Source organism: Nipponia nippon, unplaced genomic scaffold (assembly GCF_047370975.1).
Source record: "Nipponia nippon isolate SJK-2023a ecotype South Korea unplaced genomic scaffold, ASM4737097v1 scaffold_17, whole genome shotgun sequence".
NCBI lineage: Eukaryota > Metazoa > Chordata > Aves > Pelecaniformes > Threskiornithidae > Nipponia > Nipponia nippon.
The window spans coordinates 10,235,258-10,259,045 of NW_028262333.1; the positions used below are offsets into that span (position 1 = coordinate 10,235,258).

The following is a 23,788-nucleotide window of genomic DNA, read 5'->3' on the forward strand; positions in this document are numbered from 1 at the left end:
ACAGCTGGATATATGGGTGGGGGCTTTATATCAGTTAGACTTGGAGAGCATTGTATCCTGGTATGGTATGATGGAAAGAAGGTGTGAAATCCTGGATCCAGAGGTATCAGTAGTAATAATTCCTTTAGTTTTAATTTCCTTTATTAGATATGAACAATAGAATAATTCATACTCTTTCAAGAGCAAACACTGATTTCTCCAGAATAAGTGACTTCTTTGTGATCCTTTTCAAATTGGAAGCCCTCTTATTTGAGTTCTCAACCACACCAGCAACAATTGCATTTCTATCTGGAGAAACCTTCATCACAACTTTGGCTTTGACTTTGCCTGGGTCTCCATGAGGAGTTCCCGAACTGTGGATGGGGTGGGATAGCGAGGAGCAGTGCTGCTGGTGTCGCTCTGCTGGGGAGGATCTCCGGGAGGTGATGCTCCGGATCACATCTGGGCTCACGTGGCCCAGCTGGTGCCTGCTGTGGGGAGCGAGCAGATCTGCGTCCTCCAGATGTCTCCTCCCGACAGCTCTCTCCAAGGCAGCTGCACAGCCAGGAGCTCTCCCAAGGCTTTGCAGAAGTCTGCACATACACCTATGTGCTGTGACAGCCGTTATTTCCACTCAACAGATGGCCGGAGGTGGAGTGATGATGATGGTGAAGTGGTGAAGCCTCAGACTCTGGTACTTAGCAGCTCCTGATGCTATAATGTGGCAAGTCAACCCGCAGATCTGCAGGAAGACTATCTCCTGAGAAACATGGCCCCAAATGAGACCTGCGGCTGGTCTTTACTTTGGACTCAGATGACACATAAGGACGGGCATCTCCAGCAGCCCTGGATTCACAGACTCCTCACCCTGCTATCCCAGTGATGGTAGCACATTTGCATAAGAAGCAACTGGGTGAGTAATACCTGCCTCTGCAGACATCAAATGCTGCAAGTATTTTGTGGTAAACCTGTTGCTGCTCTGGGCAGGGAGGATGCACTTTACTCCGAAAGCAAAGGATGAAAGCCTTTGTGGCAACGGCTGTGCTTTGAAAGCGAGGGAGCCCAATCGTCTGCACACGCAACTGTTTTATTATCAGAATAACTGATCTCCCAAAGCACTTGACACCACTGCCTGCACGAAATGGAGCCAGCGCACACTGCAGCCTTGCAGCCCTTTGCTAGTGCTGCTGAGTATCTGAATCTTGCTCTGGCAATAGATGGCTGTTAATTGCAATTAAAAGAGTGGATTTAAGGGACTTGCCTGTTTAGGTTGCTTGTTCAAGTGGGCTCAGGTTGGTATGCAGTGAAAATAACCACCGTTAGATGGCTAGCCTGTATCTACGTGACCTGAAACAGCTGTATTTGCCCAATTCCTAAGCTACAAGTGTGCAGTCACACAGACCTGTGGTTGTCATTGCAGAACTGAGCCTAAGAATAAACTAGATTTGCACCTTGAATATCTGTAGATAAGATCACTACTTCAGGGCGAGGCAGTGGATACAGCTGATGGACAGACTGAGCCTGGGTGCTGGGCTATTCCTGACTTTGGCCTTGGCCGCTTATATCACTGGGAAAAAATTATGTGTGCTTCTGTTTTCTTACATGGAGATAAGGATAGTGGTCCCTGGATTAAAAGTGTTATTAAGGAGTCACATTATGATTGTAATGATTATTTTACAGGCTGAACAGTGTGCAGAAGCTGGCAGTGCTGCTGCTGAGCTTCCACAAGGAATGTGTGCATTTGCAAATGGGAAGAAGAAACAGTACAGGAGGATTTTCTCATATATAAGCTGAGGAAATGGATTATCTGTGAAACAGCCAACAGTTTTTATTTACTATGAAACTCTGAATCTTGTTCTCAATTTCCCATCAAGATAAAATGCAGGCATTTGGTTAAAATGGTAACTTGATGCTCCAGAGGTTTAATTACTGCCACTCTATAATCAGAATCAACACAGAGTGCAGTCTGCAGCTCCCAACTTAACAAGAAATGCAGCTCCCCACAAAGCAGTCAATAAAAGTAAAGTATATAGCATGGCTCAGATCTTGTGGTCCTTCCCATAGCTGAACTTGCAAATCTGCTGTTGCTAATAGTTTTCTTTCAAACCTCAGGTTCTCCCTTAGCTCTTATCAACTCCATAGCTCCTTATTACTACATTTTAACTCTCTCTATGTATAATATCTGTATACATATACATGGTACTGAATTAAGGGAGTTCAGTGCTGGAAACTAAATTTCCTATTTTTTTCCCGTATCAATAGAAAGCACTGGTCTGAACTAGTCTCAATAGCGGTGATTATTGAAACGTTGTAAAGGCCTTGGCTGGAAAAAGCATCAAGAAGGCAGATATGTTTTCTGGACTGTGGCTGATGTGATCTCTGGCGTGGGCCTCTGCTCTGTGGGACGAATGATCGATGCTCCGCCATTGCAGTTCCTGGTGCTTTTCTTTGAAGACTTCAGGACTTGCAGACCAGATGCAGGGCCAGCCTCAGTCTTACTTGGTACTGTTTTCCCTCTGCAAGGTAAGATTTATTTTTTCCAGTGCGTTTTCTGAACAAGGTCGTCTGGCTGTGCCAACTGGTGTCGATCCCTGTGAAAATTGCACGTGCTCTATATTTTACCCGTTACTTTCCAAGCTGGGTTTTCAGCGAGCAAAGCCTTTACCTGTATTGCAGCCACGCTCCTGCCTGGCACTAAGGGAGCTACATCCAAGCAAATCTGACCAGCACAGGTACTGCCAGCAATGCAGCTGCAGTCCTCTGCCTTCTGCTGGGGGTTGAGCCCTGGCTATACATCACGGGATGCTCCCAAGCCAGAGCTGCTTCTGCAGGAGCTGCACTAGCAACCACAGAAGTTGCTCTCAAAAAAAACTTTATGGTTTCTGCTCTCTCTAAGCAAGGGTTCATTTTTCTCATCACCAGCCCCCTACAAAAAGCAGCACGTTTTGCGTCCTGCCCCTACTGACTTGTGGAAATAAGAGAGACCCTATTAACAATCCTTGTCCAAACAGTGTTGGCCCGCTTAGTGCCAGCACTTTCCATCCAGCACCAGTATTTGTTTTTCCATGCTCTTAATCTTATAAATTGAATAGAGCCTGATAAAAGTGACTTCCTGAATATTGCATAACAGTTTGTGTCTGTCAGGATGGAAGACAAACAAACCTGACCTTGAACTTAGAAAGTTTCCTCCCAGCAGGCAGGAGCTTCCAAAAGTCTGCACTGATCTGGGAAATGCTGGAGGGGGCTCCTGGTCTCCTCGCTGCCCTGGGACAGCAGCGAGGCTTCCCTGGCAGCCACCCTATCCCCTGAAAATGCTTTGGATCCTCCTCTGGGGACCAGAGAATCCCCTGGAAAGAGCTGCAGCAGGAAGACAGCAGCATGCTCTTGCTCCAAAAAGGAGGCAGAGGAGAAATCCTGTCCATATCTGGCATAGTTTAGCCTCCAGGGATTAATTAAAGGCTTTTTCAGCTTTTCTTTCAAACCTCACAACGTTCATCTCTGCCTCACTGAATAGGGAAAAGAGAGAGGCATTTTCTCTGGTGAATCACCAGCCTGTTTCAATTTTCAGTTTTACATTGCAGTAATATTTTTTTCCTAAGGGAATACCACAGGAAGGGCAAACTTTGGCTTCTCACTGTTGGAGCATTACGTCATTAATACGAGCTGGAAATCTCAGTGGTGGGCGAAACAAATATTCGATAAACTTGGCGATCCCCCTTTCCTTGGTGCTCCTGTCCCTTCTTCCCTGCCCATCGGTAAGGCAGGTGAAGGTGTCGGAAGAGCCAGCATGGGACAGGGGACCAGGAGCCTGTGCGTGGTGATGCTACAGGAGCAGGGGGGTGTCCTGCATCCTCTCAGCTGCTGGCAGTGCTGGGACTGGAGCCCTGGAGGCTAATGGAGCTCAGGGGCAGCAAAATACTTTCTTCTACAACTCAGGCTTGTGGTGATGGATGCAATGGGGGGAAAGGAGCCACTCAGCTCTCTGGGGCTCCATGTGATACACGTGGGGTCTTTCATGCAGGTTTCCCAGTGCCAGAAAAGCACATGTGGGGACTCTGGTTTTTGGGCAGCATCCTGGAGAAGCACCAGGGCTTGTGGCTCACCCCACCCCGAGTGCGTGCGTGGTGCCCTGTGCATCGGGCCCCACAGACCCTCCGGCTGTGCCCTGGCTGCAGTGTTTGTTTTCTGACCCCATTACCTATTCCCGTTTGGATTTCAGCTGCTTAGACTTGATTATTTTAAACCCCCTCTATCTGATTATCAGCAGCCCAGCCAGACCAGATATGGAGCTTTTGGGGGGATCCTCAGCACCTCAGCAGAAGGATAATTTGCCTCTCAGTTACGCTCCTGGACGGGGCTGGTCAGCAGAGAGCAGGGGGAGAGGTATGGGGATGGTACAAGACCGGGGAAAGGCAGCTCCCCCTGCACCCCCTGTGCTGCAGCCTCACAAATCTGAGAAACTTTGCTATGTGATCAATTGCCTTGGTGCCGCAGGCCTGCGGGGAGATGTGTGCTGGCCAGGTGCCCACCGCTCCCAGGAGGTATCGGTGACGGGCACCACGGCACGCGCTAACCCACATCGGCACGGGAGGATGCTTCTGGAAGCAGAGCAGAGCGTGGCTGCCCTGGCTGGCGCCGAGCGTGGCAAGGTACAGCAGATTGGTACTGAAGCCGGGCAGCCCTGTGCAACCTTCCTAGAGCTGCCTTGCTCTTGCTTTTTGGTTTTTCTATTGTTATCCTAAAGCTGTCCTCCTCCTCCCCCCAGCAGGATGAAGAAGCCTCCAGCTGGCCTAGGAGGCTTATCAGCTCTGTCTGGCTGGGTGTTAACAGTCTATTTGCATAAGTACCTGTCCCGTCATATGCCGCTTGCTTTTGTGACTCACTGTATTTGTTTATTTTCCCTCCAGCAGCCAGGCTTGCAGGCGTGCTGCTCCCCGAGGTATGCCAGGGCAGATGCCACCACCCCCTGGCACCCTGCGATGCTGTGCACACCCTCCGTGGCTCACCCGCTCCTTCTGCCCTGCGGGACCAGCTTGGAAATTAAACGTGTAACTCGCTAGGTTCTGTTTTCTCCTGGCTGTCAAGATAAAATTAAACTGAACCCCCCCCTTCACACCTCAGCAGCTGTCCCTGTGTGGTGGCTGGGGAGAGCAAGGCTCCTGCTGGGACTGCAGTCCCAGCTTGTGTTGCAGGGAAGGGCGATGCACTGGGTATTGCTCTGCTGTCTCCTCCCTGCTGTTAGGTGGGCATGAGTTGAGATCCTTAAAGCCCTCTCTGAACTCAGGCCTCTGCTCCAAAGGCAGAGGCAGTGTAGCCTGCCAGACCAACTCTTCTGGATTTGCTGTGCTAAAGCAACCATTGCTACAGCTCTGCTCCAAGTGTTGGTCATGACCGTGGAGTCACCTCTTCAGGTAGGAGCTAAGCAGTCTTGTTTCTGCTCATTAGCTCCAAAAGGTTTTTCCATCCATAATAAGAAAGTCATTAATGTTAAACTTCCGCTGCCAGGTACGATTGATTTGAAGACTATAACCACTATAAAGGGGGTATGCGTTGCATATACAATGTGTTCAAGTCCTGGCATGCAGGAATTGTTGCTTCAGTAGTTGTCTGTCATCCACGGAGCTCACCAGAAAACGGATCAGATGGATGTGGAGCTGCTCAGCAGCCTGGCAGTGCTAGTTAAGAGTGGCCTGTTTTCAAAGGGCAAAGGTAAATTCAAATAAATAGCTGGTACATCCTCTGCACAGGGGCTGTAATGCTGTCCTAGGAGACGATGGACTCAATGATTTAACAAGTCTTCTCTCTCTCTCTCTCATTACTGTGGTATTTTACAAATACAGTGTGCAACCTTGAGGTCCTCCGTGCTTGCAGGAGGGCAACGCTCAGTGTGGGATCCCCTCTGCAAGGAGCTACCAGTACTGAAGTATTTTCTTCTGAATGTGGCCCAGAAACCTGTCTTGCTTATGTGTTATCCTTCCCCTCCATGGCTGATGAGCCAGTGAATCAGCTGTCCATCCATTCATGCATCCAGCCACTTCTTGTATGTAAAAGTTATTTTAGACACATTTCTGGCATTCATCATATCATTAATCATATAAAGTGCTTTTGACAACATATCAGTTGAGCCGTGCCAGGTGTGTGTTGCTCCGCTGACCAGAAGAGTGGATGGAGGAAGCTGGGTGAGAAGAACGAGGGATTCTGCTCATCTCGGCACATCCAGTCTCAGTTTTGACTGTGTTGCCTGGGGTGTGACGTTATGGGGCAGACTGAAGCGTGCTCTGCAATGGAGAGAGAGATGAGTGAGCGGGGAAAGGCATAACCAGCAGTTTGGTATGAATGACTGTTGAAGAGGATCAGTGGACTGGATTTTCCAAAGAAAAATGCAGTGGGTAGCAGAGGAAGGAAGAAGCAGACAATACCCCATGCAAGCCATCCAAGGAAGTGGCTAAAAGAGGAGCAGAACCGTGAAAGGATGAACTGATGAAGCCAGGAGAGGGCTGCAGGAATCTCATTCCTTCCTTTAGAAGAACAGTGCCCGAGCTTTCAGCTGGGGCTGCCCTTGGAGGCATTTGAGGGTGGTGAACCTGCTCTGGCTTACACAGTTAATCAGAAAAGTGTCTGATTTGTGACCAAAATTCAAATGTCTTCATTTGCCCACCCTGGCCTGGATGACTGCATGCCCATGGACTGTAGGGTGGCCACTCTGGCTTTATAGACACAATGAAATAAATGTTATGGTTTACAGGCGGTCTTTGCTCCTAACTATATAGCCTAAAAATGATTTGAAAATTACAAATCCTATAAAATGTGGATTATCTGGCTATGTCAAACCCAGAGTAACTGAAATGAAATTAGCAGGATTACTCTGCAGGTGGTCTGTGCAGTGGGTGCTCCTCCCCTCCTCCCCCGCATGCTGTGCTGAGCATCGCACCTCCAGCAATCACACTTCAGTGGCAACGGAGAGGTGGTTCACGTGTTGGGTCCTGGTTGCATTGGAGTGGTGTTTTCCAGTCTTGGCAATGCCAGCAAATGGACCTGTGGTGCAAAACGCACATGGGATGGGACCCAGCTGCCTATGTGGCATGCAGCTTGCTCAGCAAAGCACTCTGTCGATCTGCGTGAATGGCAGCATGAGCCTCGTTTTAGTCCTGTTCTAACAGGAGACGAAAAGACTAGATCAATGTCCTCAGATTTCAGAGGAGCAGAAGGTGCAGAGCTTGGATCCAAAATCTTATTTACTGTCCCTCTCTCACAGACCCTTTGTACCTTATGCTAATAAATAGTGCTGCACATGCACAACTTGATCCAGGCCCTGAAGAAATTGATAGGAGCTGCCAGGTGCTCCATCCTCTGAAAATCAGATCATGCATTTATGTGACTAAAGGTGGCTTTCAGAGCCAGCTTTCAGGCACCCTTTGCAAAAGCTGATATTGTGGCATATTGTATCGGGTCCTGGCTATATTCAGACCTGATGAATTTTCTTGAAATAAATATTGTGTGAAGTTGTAAATCAGAAGAAATCCCTCACTTTCGATCTTTATCTCTTTTCCTCAAATGCATTAGCAGCTGATTTGTCCTTCTGGCTACTCGTAGGTCCTTCTGAACCATCGTTGCCAGTCCTGCGTGCCTCCCTCTCTCCTTGCTGCGTCCAAGCTAAGTTTGCTGCTTGGGAATATTGCTCAGGCGATGGAGTGTCCGTGTCAGCCCCCCTATGGTTAAAACCAACCCTGTAAGCAAACCCTCATCATTTTATTTATGACTTTTGGATGAGATAATGGTTTTCCACTTTGAAAAGAAAGCTCTCTACTTCAACATTTATTTTCTAGAAATTCCTTGGCATTTATATTGCAACAGGAGACTATTCAGTGACATTATCTGATAAATATCATGTTATACAGCTGCAATTTACAATGCATATATTTTTAACAGTGCTTCTAAGCTAAATTAAATGCTTCTAAAATACGGTACTTACGGAAAACAAATGTCTGTTCTAGCAATTTTGGTTTTCAGGGTACACTATTTTTTTAAAATCAGATACCATCTTTATCCTGTCAGGCAGTAAATTATGCACTTGCACTTTCATAAACTCTCCCCTTGGGAACTTAGTCAATGAAATGGAAATGTCTTTTTCACACCCTCCAACTCCAGAGAAATACAGGGAAATAGCCAACTCGGTTATAAACTGAATGTCTAGAGGGAATCCATACAAAATGTGGATTAATGCAGTCCTGATGCATGTATTGTTTAGCATATGTACCGTTCACTCAAATGGCGCATTGAATTGTGACTCAGATCTTTAATGTCTCTTTTTTTTTTTTCTTATTTTTTTTAATTGGGAGAGTAATTATATGTTCTGCGGTGGGATCTGCAGGTAGGAAGACACCTGCTGGCACCTGGCTGTTAACCTCCCTCCCAAGCCAGGGCAGCTGGAGGAGGAGGCAAGCTCTACTGGCCTCCTCAGGGGAGTAAAACACAACTGCTTTTACACCTAGGCGGATCTTTCCCCGGGTTGTGGGGTGGGATAAGGCCTTGCAATGGTATGTCCTGCCTTTGGGATAGCCCTTCATGAGGGAGAGAAGAGGTACTTAGGCAGTTGGACTAGATGATCCTTGTAGGTCCCTTCCAACTCAACTGTTCTAAATCTTCTAAATCTACTACTGTTTTCATTGTTCATCACCCAGAACTACAGCCTTTGCCCATAGCAGTCAAACGTCTTCAGGCTGAAACTCTAAGCGGTCTGAGGAGCCATGTTATCCCATTGCCGCATCGAACATGGAAAGTTTGAAAGGCCAACAAAAAGGGAGCAAAGGAATGAAAGCAGGGAAGTGTGCTGCAGGGGAGTCTGCTGTGATGCCCAAGGATCCGTCCAAACCATGAGGAGCTACAACAGGTCTCCTGTCGCTGGAGCAGCACTGAAGCTGTCCAGCTGACCACTGATGGTCCTTATTGCCCCAAATCTACCCTTGAGGGCCCTTTGAAAACCCCAGTTCTTGCAGTCTGGGGACTGGATGAAATGTGTGCCCAATTAGATGTGCTTTGTAATAGGAATGAACTTAGAGAAAACAGCAACAACAAAAAAGGAATTTTGAAATTTGGCAGAAAAAATTCAGTGTACAAAACCCACAAGAACGTGAGCATCTTTGCACAAAACCACTTACGGCTGCATTCCTTAAAGGTAATCCTTTCAGAGAGAGGCTGCCATTTCTTTGAAACATATTAAAGCAGCTGTTGCTAGAACATAGGGAATTTTTGAGCTATCCATCAGGGGATGGACGTTTGTAATCCTATATCTAGTTTTTTTTGTTTACAGTTTATTTTGATACCAAATTTCTAGCTACTGAAGGTAATTGAGACTGCAAACAAAATCTCACTATCCACTGATCTGCCAAATCAAATTTTCTTTTCCTGTAAGTATAGTATTTTTCCTTAGCTTCAGAGAGGAAAAAAAATTATGCAGAATGAATGAGAAAGAAAAGGGATTAGTTTATATAATGACCATAGCAGCCATCTCTCCCTTGATCTTTCTGGTGTAGTTCATTCTCGAAGATGGGAGTGATTATTATTGTAATTTAGAACAGAGCTTGTTCTTTTTCCTTCTACTGCATCTGCTTACTACTTTCCAAATTAACACATATTTTAATAAAAACTAAATATCCTGATTATAGCTGGGATAGTGGATGACCCTACCTGGGATACGGATGTAGCAAGATTTTCATCATCTTTGTGTTCCCCTCCTGGAATGGCTGTGTACTGCTCTGGTCCTTGATAGAAATTAAAGTAGCCATGAGGCTATTTTGACAACTTCTGGCTACCGGAGGCCTCAGAAGAGGGTACCTAAGGCAGCAAATTAGCAGCCACGTGTCTCTTGCACTGTTTTCAAGATGTGTGGTGCTTCTGAGGATCTCCACGAGCTCTCTGTCATCAGAGCATCTCCCTGCCCTGCAGTGGTCCTCCAGCACCCAGCTGGGTATCGCTGCAGGAACAGGCTGAGGGAGCTGAGCTCTCCTCGTGATTTCTCACTAGCTAACATCACTCAATAGATTGTTTCTAAGGGTCTTCAAAATGACATTGAATTTTCATTATATTTGGGAAATGCGCTCCCTTGGACCTGTTCTATCTGTGTGTCTGGTGCTAACGTACTACAGTAATCAAATTGGATGCCAACAAGGCCACTGGGTTTTCTTCTTCCTCTCCCGTGAGATCTGTCTGCACTGAGATTTTCACTGGTCTCAAGTCCTGTCGAGAAGTTTCATTAAACCAAAGTGTTGGGAGGTGAACTCTTGTATGCTTGTTCTCCTGAAGGTGTTTTACCAGTTTTGCAATCGTAACTCTACGGTGAGCCAATTCACCCCTAAAATCCACATATTCACACCTAGTCGTGCCAGCACCGCGCTCCCCAACGCGTGGCAGCAGCCCTGAGGCACAGGCAGTGGTAGCAGTAGCTCTGCGGCACTTTGGGGGACTCATGTTTAGTGACGGGATTTAACTGCACAACTTGCACAAAGCTCATGAAGACTCGGTCCTTCACTGAAAAACATCTGTTAATTCTACCTACGTGCTCATCATCGAAAGGTTGCCTATATTTTTCTTTTAGGTGTGCAAAAATAAGCACCGGTGAATGAAGATGAAAGGAAAAGGTTGCTGGTTTCTTCCCTGGAGATCGTATTTCTTACTTGTTGCGTAACTGCTTATTTTAGCATCAATCATCCGAGCCTTTGTTGTGTAGACAATTCTGTCCTTTTAGAGGATTTGTGCAGTATTATTTCTTCCAAAATGTTTTTTTTTTGTTTTTATTATTAGATTTATTTCTTCTCTTAGCAAATGCCAGCTGACAACACCCTGTCAGAGCTCTTCATAAGTGTTACATCAATGTCATACTATGTAAACTGAGTATCATATATATCATATACATGACCTTTCTGTAGAATGATCCATCAGCTGTTATCTTTGTGTATTTTAGGTATATGTGTTACATATATGCATTTGTATGCAAGTTTTGTGTAAGTGTGCATATACGGTAGCCAAAAATCTGTTAAGCATGCGATCGTTACTGCCCAGGAAAGTACTCAAACTGCAGAAATGTCCGAATTCTTGTTGCCAGTGCAACTTAATCTGTGCCCTTTTGTGGAAGCAGAGCAAGATTTTAATTGCAGGATCAGGTACTATTTTCCTTCTGCGTCGCTATGGCGTGCAGTGCATGAGATGGTCAGTGAGGGGCTCGGCAATGCTGGCTCGTTCCTATTGTTCAGCACAGGATCCTAGGCCTTAGCTCAGCACATTATTCACATGTCTGAACACTTTTGGATTTCGCAGCAACAGAAAATACAGCTCAAATATTCTTGTGTGCAGTTTTCAAAGCAGAACAAGGTGCTCATCTTCTGGCTAGCAAAAATGCACTGAGGTTGCGCTTAGGGATGCTGCAGACTTGCTGCGCGCAACCCATCTGCACCGAGGAACTGATCTACGTACCTGGATTTTGACGTGCTGTGACCTCCTTTGGAGGTGTCGTCCAGAAATCCTGGAGAAGTGGCCAGAAGGGTCGTAAGGCTGTAGTGTGCTGTCCAGGACCGGAGCAGGGACGTTGGCAGGTTCCTCTGAAGACAGAATTATTAATTTCCTCGTGACTTTTTTTACGGTACTTTCTACTACGCTGCATCAGTGCTTCAGCACATCATTAATCCTCCCCAAACACCCGTTATGAAGATGGGTCAGGGTGACACATGGATGGATTAAGGTCAGTTTTGACTAATTCAGGGTACTCCATCTGAGAAGCGTAATGTCTGCTTTTTGCAGAGCATTTAACATGATACAGCACTTCATACATGCAAGCACAGCACCCACTGCTTCCAGCTGTAGTAAGATGGATGTCAGCAATTCAGGCTAAAGGTTTCAAGCTATGAGCCTGAAATGTGGGCAATACAACCATCAGCACCCAAAAGTTTGGTTTAACGACTTTGTTAGCGTTACAAAGCCTGTGGCAAGGGCAAGGAGAGAGTCCTCTTCTTTGGGAGAGTTTTATCCTATCCTCACTGTCGGATCCGTGTCTTGCAGCCCTTGCTTTGCTCTGTTGGCAGTTTTTGGTTCTGCAGATAAGATGAGGATCTGGCCAAAATTTGTTTCCTTTTTGACTTAGGGAGCAGGTCCGTGGCATGCAGGTGTCATATGGGAAACAGATTGCGACAATGTAGTTAAGAACTGCATTAGAATGTGTGTGCACAAGAAAGTCTCCATAAATTGGTACAGAATGCCTGACTTTGGGCATTTCTGACGTTCTGATCAGGTAACACAGTGACCTTCAAAATATCCCTTAACGCAGCCTGTGCACATAGATGGGGTGGGATCTGTAGGTGAAGTCCCGGCAGCGAATGCCACTGGGTGCTGGAGCAGCGGGGCCAGCGTCCGCCGAGGGCCCTGGGGCTGGTGGGGACCGACAGAAGGGGCCGTGCTCATGAGTCCCACCGCTCCTGTACCACCAGGAAAGGCTTTTTTACCTAGGGGCTGAAGTTCCCTGTTCCCTGGGGGGCAGCAGGTGCCCCAAGAGCAGCATCTTGAGGGACTTCAGCAGCCAGAATCAGGCATGCTTTTTCTCTGTGTTGTGAGCTGCTCTTCTTCAAAGCCCAATAACATGACTAATTTGGGTGGGTTTATCTAAAAGACCATAAAAGGCTGCCTCGTGCCAAATGTCAAGACCCTATTTCCAGAGTTACAGCCCTAAAAACAAAACGAAAGACCTCAACAAGCCCAAGAATAACCAAAGCAATGCTCCTGTCCTCCTCTGCTTTCATCCTTGGAAGAGCCAAAGGACTTGGAGCATTTGGAAAGCGTCTAGCACAGGTTGCCAAGGCAGAAAGTTGCAGCCTAATTCATTCAAGTTTGGCAAATTGTAAGGAGCCGGAACAGGGAAGGACAGTGGGGAGCATCTGACTCCCTTAATTGTGGTGACTCTAGCTGTGGTCCCAATGGTTTTTAACAAGCAGTAACTCACAGTTTTAGAGCTGACCAGCTTAATGAATTTAAGAGACGATGGCAGATTGTGATTGAAAGACCATCTTTAACCTGAATTTTAATCTTCTGCAGCGATGGTTTAAAACAGTGCAGAACAACTTCTGCAATTCGTTTTACCGTAGGGCCTCCAAGAGTTTGGAAAGATGTACATAGCACAGACCGCTCCATCCAATTATTATTTTAATTTAAGAAAGTGTTTTTATCTCGACAGCTGCGCTGTTGCCGTTTTTAAGCCTGGGCAAACAGCTGGCAATAGGCAGCCCCGAGCCACGCAGAGCCCACAGCGTCCATTTGGGGAGCACACGGCGGGGTCACCCCGCGGGGGAGCCGCTCCGCTCCTCTCCGCGGAAACTCTGCGAAGTTTGGGGGGGGACACGACACCCGCACCCCCGGGGCTTTGCTGCTGCAGCCGCCTCTCCAGCCCCGCCGCTGCTCGCCCTTCCGCGGGCGCTGCGCGCCTCCCGAGCGGCCGCGTGCGGCGGCCCTGCCCGCGGAGCAGCGCGGAGGCACCGCGGCCCCCACCGCCGATTCCCACGCCCCGCGCCCGCGGAAGTTTGCTGCGCGGGGTGTGTGTGGGGGGGCGGCTCCGCGCCGCGGCCCCCGCCCGCTCCGCGATGGGCAACAACCGTCTTTTTGACGCAGGAGAAATGGCAAATTTTAAGTACGTCATTAATATGGCGCCAAAAGGTTTTTTTTTTTTTTAAGTATAAGCTTATTTTTTTTTTAAGGTTGCAGCAGCGGCCCCGTGTACGCCTGTGCACAGCGCGGAGAGGGGGCGCGGAGCGGGGAGGGGGGAGAGGAGGGAGAGCGCGGGGGTGTGCGCGGGGGTGTGCGGGGCCGGCGGGACGCCTGCGGGGCGAGCGGGCGGCGGGCGAGCGGCGCTGGGGCTCCGGGCAGCGCCATGGGGCCCCGGCGGCCGGCGGGGGGGTGAGGAGCGGGGCGGGCGGCGGCGCGGCCCGGGATGGGACCCGCGCTGGCCGCACCTGGCCCTGCCGCGGCGCCTCGGGGAGGAAGACGGCGCAGGAGGGGAAGAAATTGAAGATTTGGGGCGGCCGAGGAGGAGGAGGAGGAGGGGGTGTGTGTGTGTGTGTGTGTGTGTGTGTGGAAGCGCCGCCACCATTATCCGTCCCCGCTCCGAAAGTCGCTTCCCCGCCTCCCTGCCGGAGCCCGAGCGGCGGCGGGGCGGGCGGCGGGGCGCGGAGAGCCTGAGGAAGTGCGGGGTAAAAAAGAAAGAGAAACAGGCGGGCAGGGCTCGCCCGGCCGCCGCGGAGCGGCCATCTCGGCTGGGAGCGGGGCCGCATCCATGGAGTTACCGGGCGGCCGCTCCTGAGGAGGGCCCGGCCGGCGCGGCCCCGGCAATGACACCGGATTGAGGCGGCGAGGGGGCTCTCCCGGCCGGGGACTGCGGGAGCATCCCCCGCCCCCGCCTCCTCCCCGCCCGTAACCCGAGAGACAGCCTCAACTCTTGGAGGACACTCTCCTGGCAAAGGTAAAGGCTCGGCGGGGCTGGCGTCGGGAACGGGCTTATTTTGCAGCGGATGGTTATTTTTGCAGCTCCCCCTGCTTTGCTTGTATGTATTTATTTTTTTTTATTATTTATTTTTTTTCTCCCTCCCCGCGGCTGCGAGGCGGGGGATGTGCAGCATTTCCAGGGGTGGATTGCGCATGTTGGTCACTCTTGTTTTAAAGTGTACGAGGGAGGCAGCGGGAATGTAAACAAGAACTTTTAAAGGGTCGGCTCGCAGCTTCGCCTTTTTATTTTCCAAATTAATGACTGCGGCAGAGGCTGCCCCGCGCCCTGCCCGCCGGGGGAGGGGGCGGCACCGCGGCTGCTCGGGGCGCTGCGCGGCAGCGGGGCGGGGGGGGGCTCCGGGGCCGGGCAGCGCTGCCGCGGGGCCGGCTGCGGGGCCGGGGAGCGGCGGGCGCTGCGCGGGCGCGGAGCGTTGCGCGGGGCCGGGATGGCGGTGCCCGGGGGCGTGGCGGCTGCCGGCTCCCGCCTGCCCTCTCTCCCTCCTTCCCTCCCTCCACACCGCTCCCGGCCGCCGCGCCTCGGGGCTTTCCCCGCCGCCTTCCCCCGCCGCGCCGCGCCGCTGGGTCCCCGGGCTGCCGGGCCCGGGAGGCGGCCGCCGCGGGCCCCCCCTCCCCGGGCCCGAAAACATCCCCCGTGGGCCCGCCGGGGGTCCCGCGGGGCGGCTCCGACTCCCCCCCTCCCCCCCCGGGCCGAGCCGGCCACCTGCCCCTTCCCCGGGCTCCCTGCCGCGTCCCTCCGGGGGAAGCCGGCCGCCCCCCGCCGCTCCGGCCCCTTCCCCGCCTGCCGAGCGGGGCAGCCGCTCCGCCTTCAGGATGCGGGGCTTGCAGCGGGGCGGGGAGCGCCGTACCTGACCCCGCCGCCCCCCGCCCGCTCCGCTCCTGGGGACGCAGGCAGCGACCTGGAAGTTGGGAAGCGCTGCAGAGGCTGGGGGGCTGCTGAGGCGTCAAGCTCGGGTGCAACGGGGGGGGGGGGGGGGAATCCCTCTCTCCATACCTGTGCATCCTGAGCGCTTTTGGAGTGGGAAGGGAAGGATGGCTTTCACAGGGAAAATTCCCGGCTCCTTCTCTCAGCACCTACAGTGAAAATTGTTCACGTACGGGTTTGAGCCTAGACCCTCCTACCGCTGGGACATTTCTAAGAGGGGATTTTGCTTGGGAAAAAAATCAATGATCTCAGCCTTTCTCCCAGGGGTGAGGAGCCCAGCTCTTAGGAATGGTGTTTGACCTTTAAGCATTTATTAGCTACTGAGGTTAAAATAAGCTTGAGATGGAAGTAAAAATAGCTTGCAGAAAGGTTAAATCAAAGGTTAAATTTGTTTTTCCTAGGAAAATTGAGGCTGATGTCCAAAAATGAAGGCTGGGAGCAAAAGATGGGAGGGTATACATTAGGTGTGTAGGCAGGGAGATGCAATTCATTTAAAGTATTGGTGGCTGCTGATAGTGTTTGACACCAAGTTCTGAAAGTTGGTGGTCCTCAAACTAAGGTATTGTAAATAAGGTCTGGTCTTTGCCTGTCTCTGGGTATTTGGTAGAAAGATCGGAGTGCCCAGAGCTCCTGTTGATTTTCCTCTGAGTTGCGGATGCTCAGAGACCTGCGGGATGGGGCAGCCAGCGAGGAGCCGTGCCCGGTGTCCCTGCCCTTGCTCGGTGTCCCTGCCCGGTGTCCCTGCCCGGTGTCCCCTGCCTGCTCCCTCCGAAGGCAGGGGTGGCCCCGGGTGCCCGCAGTAACCTTTCCGATTACCTGTGCTCTGTCTGGGCTTGCTGAAGAAAAAATGGATAATTAGAGGGTAACAAGTCAGAAGAGGCAAGTAAAGTTATAAATGTGAGTAGCTAAGAAAAAAATTCCCCTTGTAGATGTGGAAAAAGGCAAAGCACAGGAAGTAAACGAGGGCTTGTTTTGTTTTAAATTTAAATGAGATTAAATTTTGCCCCAGGGGAACCAAGACAGCAAGCAGAGCTGCTGTGGAGGAGAGGAGGAATGGCTCTCTCCTCACCTGGGCAGCTGAGATTTTGCTGAAGATGTTGGAGCTGGCAGCAGGCTGTGGAGGGGGCGGAGGGGCAGGCGAGCCCCGGTGCAGGGGCAGGCTCCTGCTGCCCCGAAAATCAGTGTTCCTGGGTACCAGGGTCGTGGCTTTCTGGATTTGCACTTTGCAGGGTTACCAGGGAGGTTAAGGAAAGAGCAGCGTGGCTTCCCCTGAGATGTAAGGGCTGTGCACCAAGATTTGCTGACGGTCTGTTGGCACAGCCGATGCGCATCCTTCGGTCAAAAAGTTTGTTCTTCTGTTATTGTGAAATGGGGGCTGTGCCTGCGGCGGGGGATGCTGCTGCTGCTGCTCCTCTCTCAGAGCCTCCTACAGCAGCGTTTGGCTCCAAAATTGTTAATGAGAAAAGGCAATCCGACGAGGACAACCCTCCTGCGGTATAAAGGCTAGGACCTTCCAGCCCTCCACCCTTCTTATACTTTCTAACAACCTGCTGCTATTCCTAGAGAGAGCCAAGAAATAGTTAACGCAGAGGAGAAGCATTGATGAGCTGCCCCTCGGCTCCCCGCCGCCGCCGGGCACAGGCGGGGGGACGGGGGGTCCATGGGACGGGGGGTCCATGGGAGCGGGGGGCCGGGGGGCCGGAGCGGTGTGCATGCCGCTGGGGGCACTATTTTCTGTTTGTGTTCCTATTTCTGTGCTGGAAGAATAAACAGGGAAGTGGTTTTTCTGCAGTCTCATTGCAGCTCACAAACAGAGCACAGAATTCAGCCGGTGTTGCTCAACTGTCACAGCGTCAGAGGTGACGGCGCAGGGGGACCGAGCGCGGTGCATCCCTTAACGTGTGGATGGGCGCTGGGAAGAGGTGATGACCAAATACTTTTTTTTTTTTTTTTTTACTGCAACTTCTGCAGGTTTCTGTGCCTGTTCCCTGCCTGCACAGGCATGTATGAATTTCTCTAGTTTGCTTGCTGCCATCCAGAATGGTTCCTTCTTGCAAACGGCCCCTGCACATGGTGCTGCGATGCCACCAGGAGCTCCAAATCCCACGTGGACTTGATGTTTGGAGGGAGCTGGGGAACATCAGCCCATTCCCCAGCGCTCAAGGATCCTGGAGGGGTTTGCGGAGGGCAAGGAGTTCGTGGGAAGCAGCCGTTTGCTGGCTGAAGGCTGGATGAGGCTTTTTGGTTTAGTGTGGATGGGAGCCTGCAGGCAGGGGGGAGTGCCCAGGTGGGACAGGGGCTCAGGGTCTGGGCACATGCATCTCCGGGTGTGCTGGGGAGTACTGCTGCCTTCGCTTCTCCCAGGTTGCATGGGCTGGGCAAAATTGCATCTCCAAAAGCTCTTCTTCAGCCCTTCCCTGCTGTGAGGCAGGACCAGGCAGCCTGAGGCCATCATCTCAATTTTACCACCAATCCTGTGGCTAATTTGTCCAAAAGCCCTAGTGATTTACATTTGTTTAGGCTGATGGAGGGCCATCATCTTCCTTGGTTTAGCATTTATCTGCCTTTCTCTGCTTGAACAAAGGCAATGCTGAACATGTGTTAGTTTGCAAGCAGTCCCCGTTTTCGGGTTTCCAGGCATTAAGGCCCGGCTATGCCTGTGGATCTGAGTTGCAGACACTTCAGGGGGATGTTCATTTGTTTATAAAAGAAACCCACATCTGTTTCTGTTTTAATTTTTTAAGCAAGCATACATAGAAACCTTTCTCTTGGTTTCTGGCTCTGTAAAAACTAGATTTTGGGCCAAGTTTGACCTAACGGTGACCTTTTCAAAGTATTACAAATTTTTTTGGTATTTGTTTATGACTTTAATAATGATGCCATGCGGGGAATGGGTCAGTTAAAGGTGAAATTAGCTTCTAATGTAAGCAAAGGATTAATTTTGGAACAAAGACCGTATTTTGTGGAGACTTTAAATTGCTCAGTAGTACACCAAGTGAATTTGCTCCTGAGAGCTTGTCAGGGCCGGAGCTGTGGGCGATGGGTCCCCCTCGCTGGGTGCCGAGGGGTGTCGGGCCCAGCTACCACCAACCACCAGACTTTATAACTCTGTGCTCCAGATGGGCAAATGGCCCAATTACCCTTCTTCTACAGTAAATTCCTCTGTTAAGTACCATGCGGTTTACTACTGTTTGGCTGCTCTGGAAGATGAGTCCCTCAGAAAACAGCATCCTCTTAGCACTGCCTGGAAGTTAACCATTTTCTGAAAAGGTCTGGTTGAACCCTGTGGTTTTGGCCCCAGATCTTCCTTCCTTCAGGCACACGGTCCCTTGTGGGCTGTTGTGTGCCGTCCTCTGCCCAGGCAGTGGTTGCCTTTCGGTGCTGCTGGGTTCAGAGATGTCCATACTTTGCTCAAGCCAGAATTTCATTCAGAGCAATTGAGATGCAGTTTGGTTCAGGGGATGCTGTCTTGGATCCTGCCAAACAGTGGCAAAGTGAGTTACTGAAGCTGAGCCGCTGTTTCACCTGCAATGTGAACCACTTCTGTATATGAATATAAATTCATACTGTTATATAGTAAGCGTGTGAAAGTGCATTGTGTAGGTAGGCTTGGACAGGAGCGGGATGCAGGGACCAACTTCAGTTAAAGGGATGATCAGTGCATCTTCTCCCATATTTATCAGAGCCAAAACCAGTCCCAGCATCCTGACACCTGTGTCATTAATCATACACCTTTTCCCCTCCCTTGGAAGGAGAGCGATGTCAATGACACTGTCTTGCTGTAAAGGCAAAGATGGGAAACACTGGAAATCTCCCTGGCTATAAGTAGCATTCCTTTGCTTCAGCTCAGGTGTTTCTTTTCCCCAAAGACTTTGGCTTATTTAATCTCTGTGACTAGGAACTCCAGAATCAATAAAAGCTCCAGCTTTGTGCTCCAAACGCCTACTTGCTGCTTCAGACCAGTAGGAACCAGTGTAAAAGGTTCAGGCAGGATTTCCACTAAAAGTAAGTAAACTGCAGTTAGAGCTGCCTTCAATATCATTTTTCCCAAGCAAAATCTAATGGCTACTTGGAACAGCACTGGTTTAATAACATCTGTTTCCCCTTGAATCACTGGGGGAAAGTATTGATATTGCCATATTCTCGAGGAACATTTTTAATCATGTTTTGACAGGGCAATGTCTCACCACTACACTGATAGTTAAAATGTTTATGGTACTTTGTAGTATTATCCCTTATAATGGTGTGATAAAACATAGCGCAGAAATTGTAAAATACAAGCATTGCAAGGGTTTTATATGCTTATGTGGAACTTTTCATGTTGTTCGGGGGGAAATGGCATGCTCTAGCCTGCTATCCAGTCTGTGTGCTGCTAGTACGTGCTGCGACTGAACCATACAAAACCAGTGTTTTATTATCATTCCCACTTATCGTTTGCGGAAGCAGTAGTGTGTATGCCATGTTAACAACCTTGGATTCTTACAAAATATCTCAGAAAGTACTAGGAAGATTTCCACTAGGTTAAAATTGTTTTCTGCGGTGTATTTTAGCTCACAGCCTGTTGGATAGTTATCTGGTCCATATGGGTAGCCCTTTTCATCCAGAGCTCCCCAAGCCCTGTATTGGGGGCCACATTGATCAGCTACCAGCCACATTGGTACACTGGGGTCTTCAAAAGTTCAAATCTCTTTTTCCTGTCTTTTTCCTGTCTTTTTCCTGTCTTTTTCCTGTCTTTTTCCTGTCTTTTTCCTGTCTTTTTCCTGTCTTTTTCCTGTCTTTTTCCTGTCTTTTTCCTGTCTTTTTCCTTTCCTTTTCCAGCACCTACTGGTACAGGTACTTGACTTTCAGCTCCAAGTGCTCGGTTCCTGAGGACTGAGTTCAGGAGAACATGCTGATTTCAAGCAGTTCTGTGACTTGTTCAAAGTCACAAATCGAATCAGGAGCCGAGCTTGAAAAGGGTGTCCTGTCCTCCTAATCAATGCGGTGGTACCCGCTGCCATGGTTTTGTCTCTGAGAGGATGGAGAAGTCACAGCAGCTGTGCAGAAGCCGCTTGCTCACCTGCCGGGAGCTGCGGTGCCGGTGGTGCTGGCAGGGGGCTGTGTGGCTGTGCCGGAGCAGGCAGAGCAGCTCTGGGTGATGGGAAGCGTGCTTCAGGCTTGGCTAGCGCGCGCGCTAGCTGTGTGACAGATACACCAGAAGTCTTAAAAGAAGTAGATACCGCCTGAGTGGGAAGATGAGTCAGAGGGTAAAACCCCGGTCTCATTGTACACAGGGGTCCTCTTCAGCTCCGTGATGCTCGGACTTCCCCCTGCAGACATACTGAGAGTGCACATAGTTTCCATTCTTCTATCTGTGCACTTCTCAAATTTGCAGCGCAGACGGGTAGTTCATGGGATGGCTTTTGTCCCGTCCAACAGCACCACGATCCGTGGTGGGGCATCCTCCAGTGGTGATGCTCTTGCAGAGGGAGGGACATTTGGTTGTGAATCCTCCATGGGCAAATGGCTATGCAAAGCTGAGTGATCAAAGTGTACTTGCTGCATCTCCTAGGAGCGGGGAAAGCTGGTAGAGAGACACTGGCACCCTTAAAGTTTAAAAAAAACACTGTGAGGATTGTTTTCTTCCTTTTTTAAGCCCCTGGGTAGTTGTCTGTCATGAGGGTAAGTACTGGCTGGTGCTGGGATAACCGGTGCGCAGATATTCAGAGATAACAGTGATTTGGTGCTCAGATGAGTTTCCTGGGCATTAAGTGTAATGTTCAATTTCTTTTGTTACAGATGGAAGAAAAACGACGCAAGTACTCGATCAGCAGTGATAACTCAGACACCACTGACAGTAAGACCTTTAATTCAAGGCTTTGAATGAGATAACTAAGCGATTCACCTCCAGCAGGGAAAACACTTGAATAATTACTTTGCAAAGAGTGGATGAAACTGCATTTACTGGGAAGTCTCTGCACAATGTATTGTGCGCTGGGCTGGGTTTGTCAGAAATGCAGCAACAAGCTGATATCAATTTAAATGCCCTGGCTATGACTCCTCTTAACTGATGAGAGTGTCTCCCTCATGCGAGGAGTCTGGACCAGGGTGAGCTGCTGATTGCATGTCTGCTGATGAAGCAAACAGCCTTTGTAGACAAGTTGCCCTTTCCTGTGAGCTGCAGCCTGAGACCGGTTAGCTCTTGACTGAGTTGTACTGGGGGAAAGGGAAGTTTTTACTGGAGTCAGGGTAAAACCAGAGCCTCCTTGTTCCCCTCTTGCAAGCTGAAGAGTGATGTGGGAAAAGGGATAAGGCTTGAGCCAGCAAAGCTTGCAAGCCCACGCTTGCTTTTCAACATCTACCTCACTTCATCCTCATTCAGGAAAGCACAGAAGCATGTGCTCAACAATAAACATGTGCAAATGTGCTGAATTTTGGCTATAAATAGAGCGCTTTCCTCTCCCACTTATTCCAGGGTTTCACCCACTGCAGACATACCGCAGTGCCTTAGTGTTCAGTACCCTCAAGGCACTAGTCTAATCCCTTGTCTGGGCTCCGGAGTTTCCTACTAGTTGCTCTTGATTTCTTACGAATATCACAGTAATTTCATCTGGGCCGTGTTGGGAATTTGCTCTCCACACTTTACAGGATCTGGCTGCTGGATATCCGAGAACGAAAGGGACTTCGCTAAAGACACTAAACTTCTGGGCCTTTTCCTAACAGGATGATGGGGAGATTACAGGGGGTTATGGCAAGGCTGATGTTGCTGGGTTTGGCTGCTGTTCCCACAGCTTTAGCCAAAAAAATTGTCAGCGTGACCAGAGTTTGCACCGCTACAGCCGACGGGAACCTGCTGTTTGGCTGCCGGAGGGGACCCCTGTCCTGCCGGAGCCCTGGGAGGCTCTGGGGGCTGAGCTGTGCCTATGGAAAGTGTTTCAGGCTCTGTCAGCACCACTCACTTCTCATAAAATAAAACATCTCTGTCGCAGAAAGGGGTTTGTTTTGGAAGCCGTGCTCCAAACTTCCCGTCTCCTAATCCCCAGATGTTCAAAGGCTTACCAAGCCGAGCCATGCTAGCTGGCTTCTCTGCCTTTCGGGGGTAAGGCATCTTTAATCACAGTATTAAACGACATGGCCTTATCTCTAGTGGGCTTGGGTATTTATGCTGCAGGTGATATCTAAGCTGTTGACAAATGCTCTCCTGCATTATAATTGTAAACAAAGTGATGACCTTCATTTTATGCCTCCGCCAGGAAAGGATGGTAGTGGCGTGTTATCTAAGCCTACATAGTTGTAGCACCACATTGTAGCTTGAGAAGAGGGGGCAAGGTGGAAATTAGTGACTCGATCTCTCAGTATAAACTGTGGATCTGCTGCTGCAATGCTTTGGGCAATGCACCGGGTAAAGCGGCATTTCCCAGCGGCTGCAGCGTAGGGACTTCTACTGTGGGCTTTGCCTATGCAGTCCTGTTACCTACTGAAATGATAAAAAAAATGCATTTATGTGGAGCCCACTTTAATGACATCCAGCCTGACGCTGCAGTCAGAAAAACAGCTGTCCTTTGGGAACGACTGATGCCATCAGATCTGGTCTTCATTTTATGAAGTACAAGAAAGTGGGTTTATTGAGTACAGAGTGCAAGGTAAACTAGTGTCCCTTCCCCTGCGAGCAAAAACAGGCATGTGAGATTTATCTGGGCTCATGAGGGACTAAATTGCCTGTGCTGGTGGAGGGAGGGACATTTCCCACCACGCTGGTACCGCACTGGGGACAGCCCTGATCCCTTGTGCCAGCTCAGCTCCCAGCCCAGAGCCCCTCCTGAAGTCCTCGCATGCACGGATCCGTCGTGCTTGGCATTTGCTTATGTGCCCAGTGTTGTTTCCTCCTGTTCAGCCATCCAAGGATAAAATCAGCGGCCCAGGATAAAATCAGCATAAATAGGTTTATCGATAGTTAATTTGTTGCACCCCCACCAAAACATTTTTATATAGTGGAATCTGAAGGGATCCTGCTGTACAGAAGGCCCGACCATTGTCGTCATCATAAAAAGATTCCAGTAATTAGTTTATTGTTTATTATTACCAGATATATACAGCTTTTTTTTTTTTTTTAAGTGATAGTAACATCTATGGGTTGGAAATAGAGATTAATAACATAACGGTCCCAGCACATTTCAGGCTTTAGCTGCCTTTGCCTTGTGGAGGTGGTAGCGGTGGTGATGATAACTGCTCCAGTCAGGATGATGAGAGTCCATTCATAATATTCCTGGAGTAAAGTAATCCCAAATGCCAAAGCAGATATTCTCTTACTACTGAGAAGTGGGAAGTGCATTTGCTCGGTGTGTCCTGTTGCGTGGTTCTCAGTAGATG

At 49.6% G+C, this 23,788-nt stretch overlaps 1 protein-coding gene and 1 long non-coding RNA gene across 5 annotated transcripts in view; both read left to right on the forward strand.

The window, feature by feature from the left end:
• The window catches only part of JADE2 (jade family PHD finger 2), a 123,110-nt gene that overhangs the window by 24,599 nt on the left and 74,723 nt on the right, over positions 1 to 23,788 (forward strand). For 2 of the 4 annotated variants that reach the window (XM_087754219.1, XM_087754222.1), the window contains exons 2-4: positions 621 to 892; positions 2,242 to 2,502; positions 21,218 to 21,275. In XM_087754219.1, coding sequence (XP_087610345.1) covers positions 2,395 to 2,502; positions 21,218 to 21,275 — 166 coding nt within the window. In that variant the 5' untranslated portion in view covers positions 621 to 892; positions 2,242 to 2,394. Of the gene's footprint in view, positions 1 to 620; positions 893 to 2,241; positions 2,503 to 13,887; positions 14,474 to 17,231; positions 17,362 to 21,217; positions 21,276 to 23,788 lie in introns of those variants that run through there. The other 2 variants (XM_087754221.1, XM_087754220.1) reach the window with 2 other exon arrangements.
• Positions 5,548 to 7,946, forward strand: LOC148056168 (uncharacterized). Its single transcript, XR_015703985.1, has 2 exons — positions 5,548 to 5,688; positions 5,820 to 7,946. It is a non-coding gene; the product is annotated as an uncharacterized LOC148056168 (long non-coding RNA).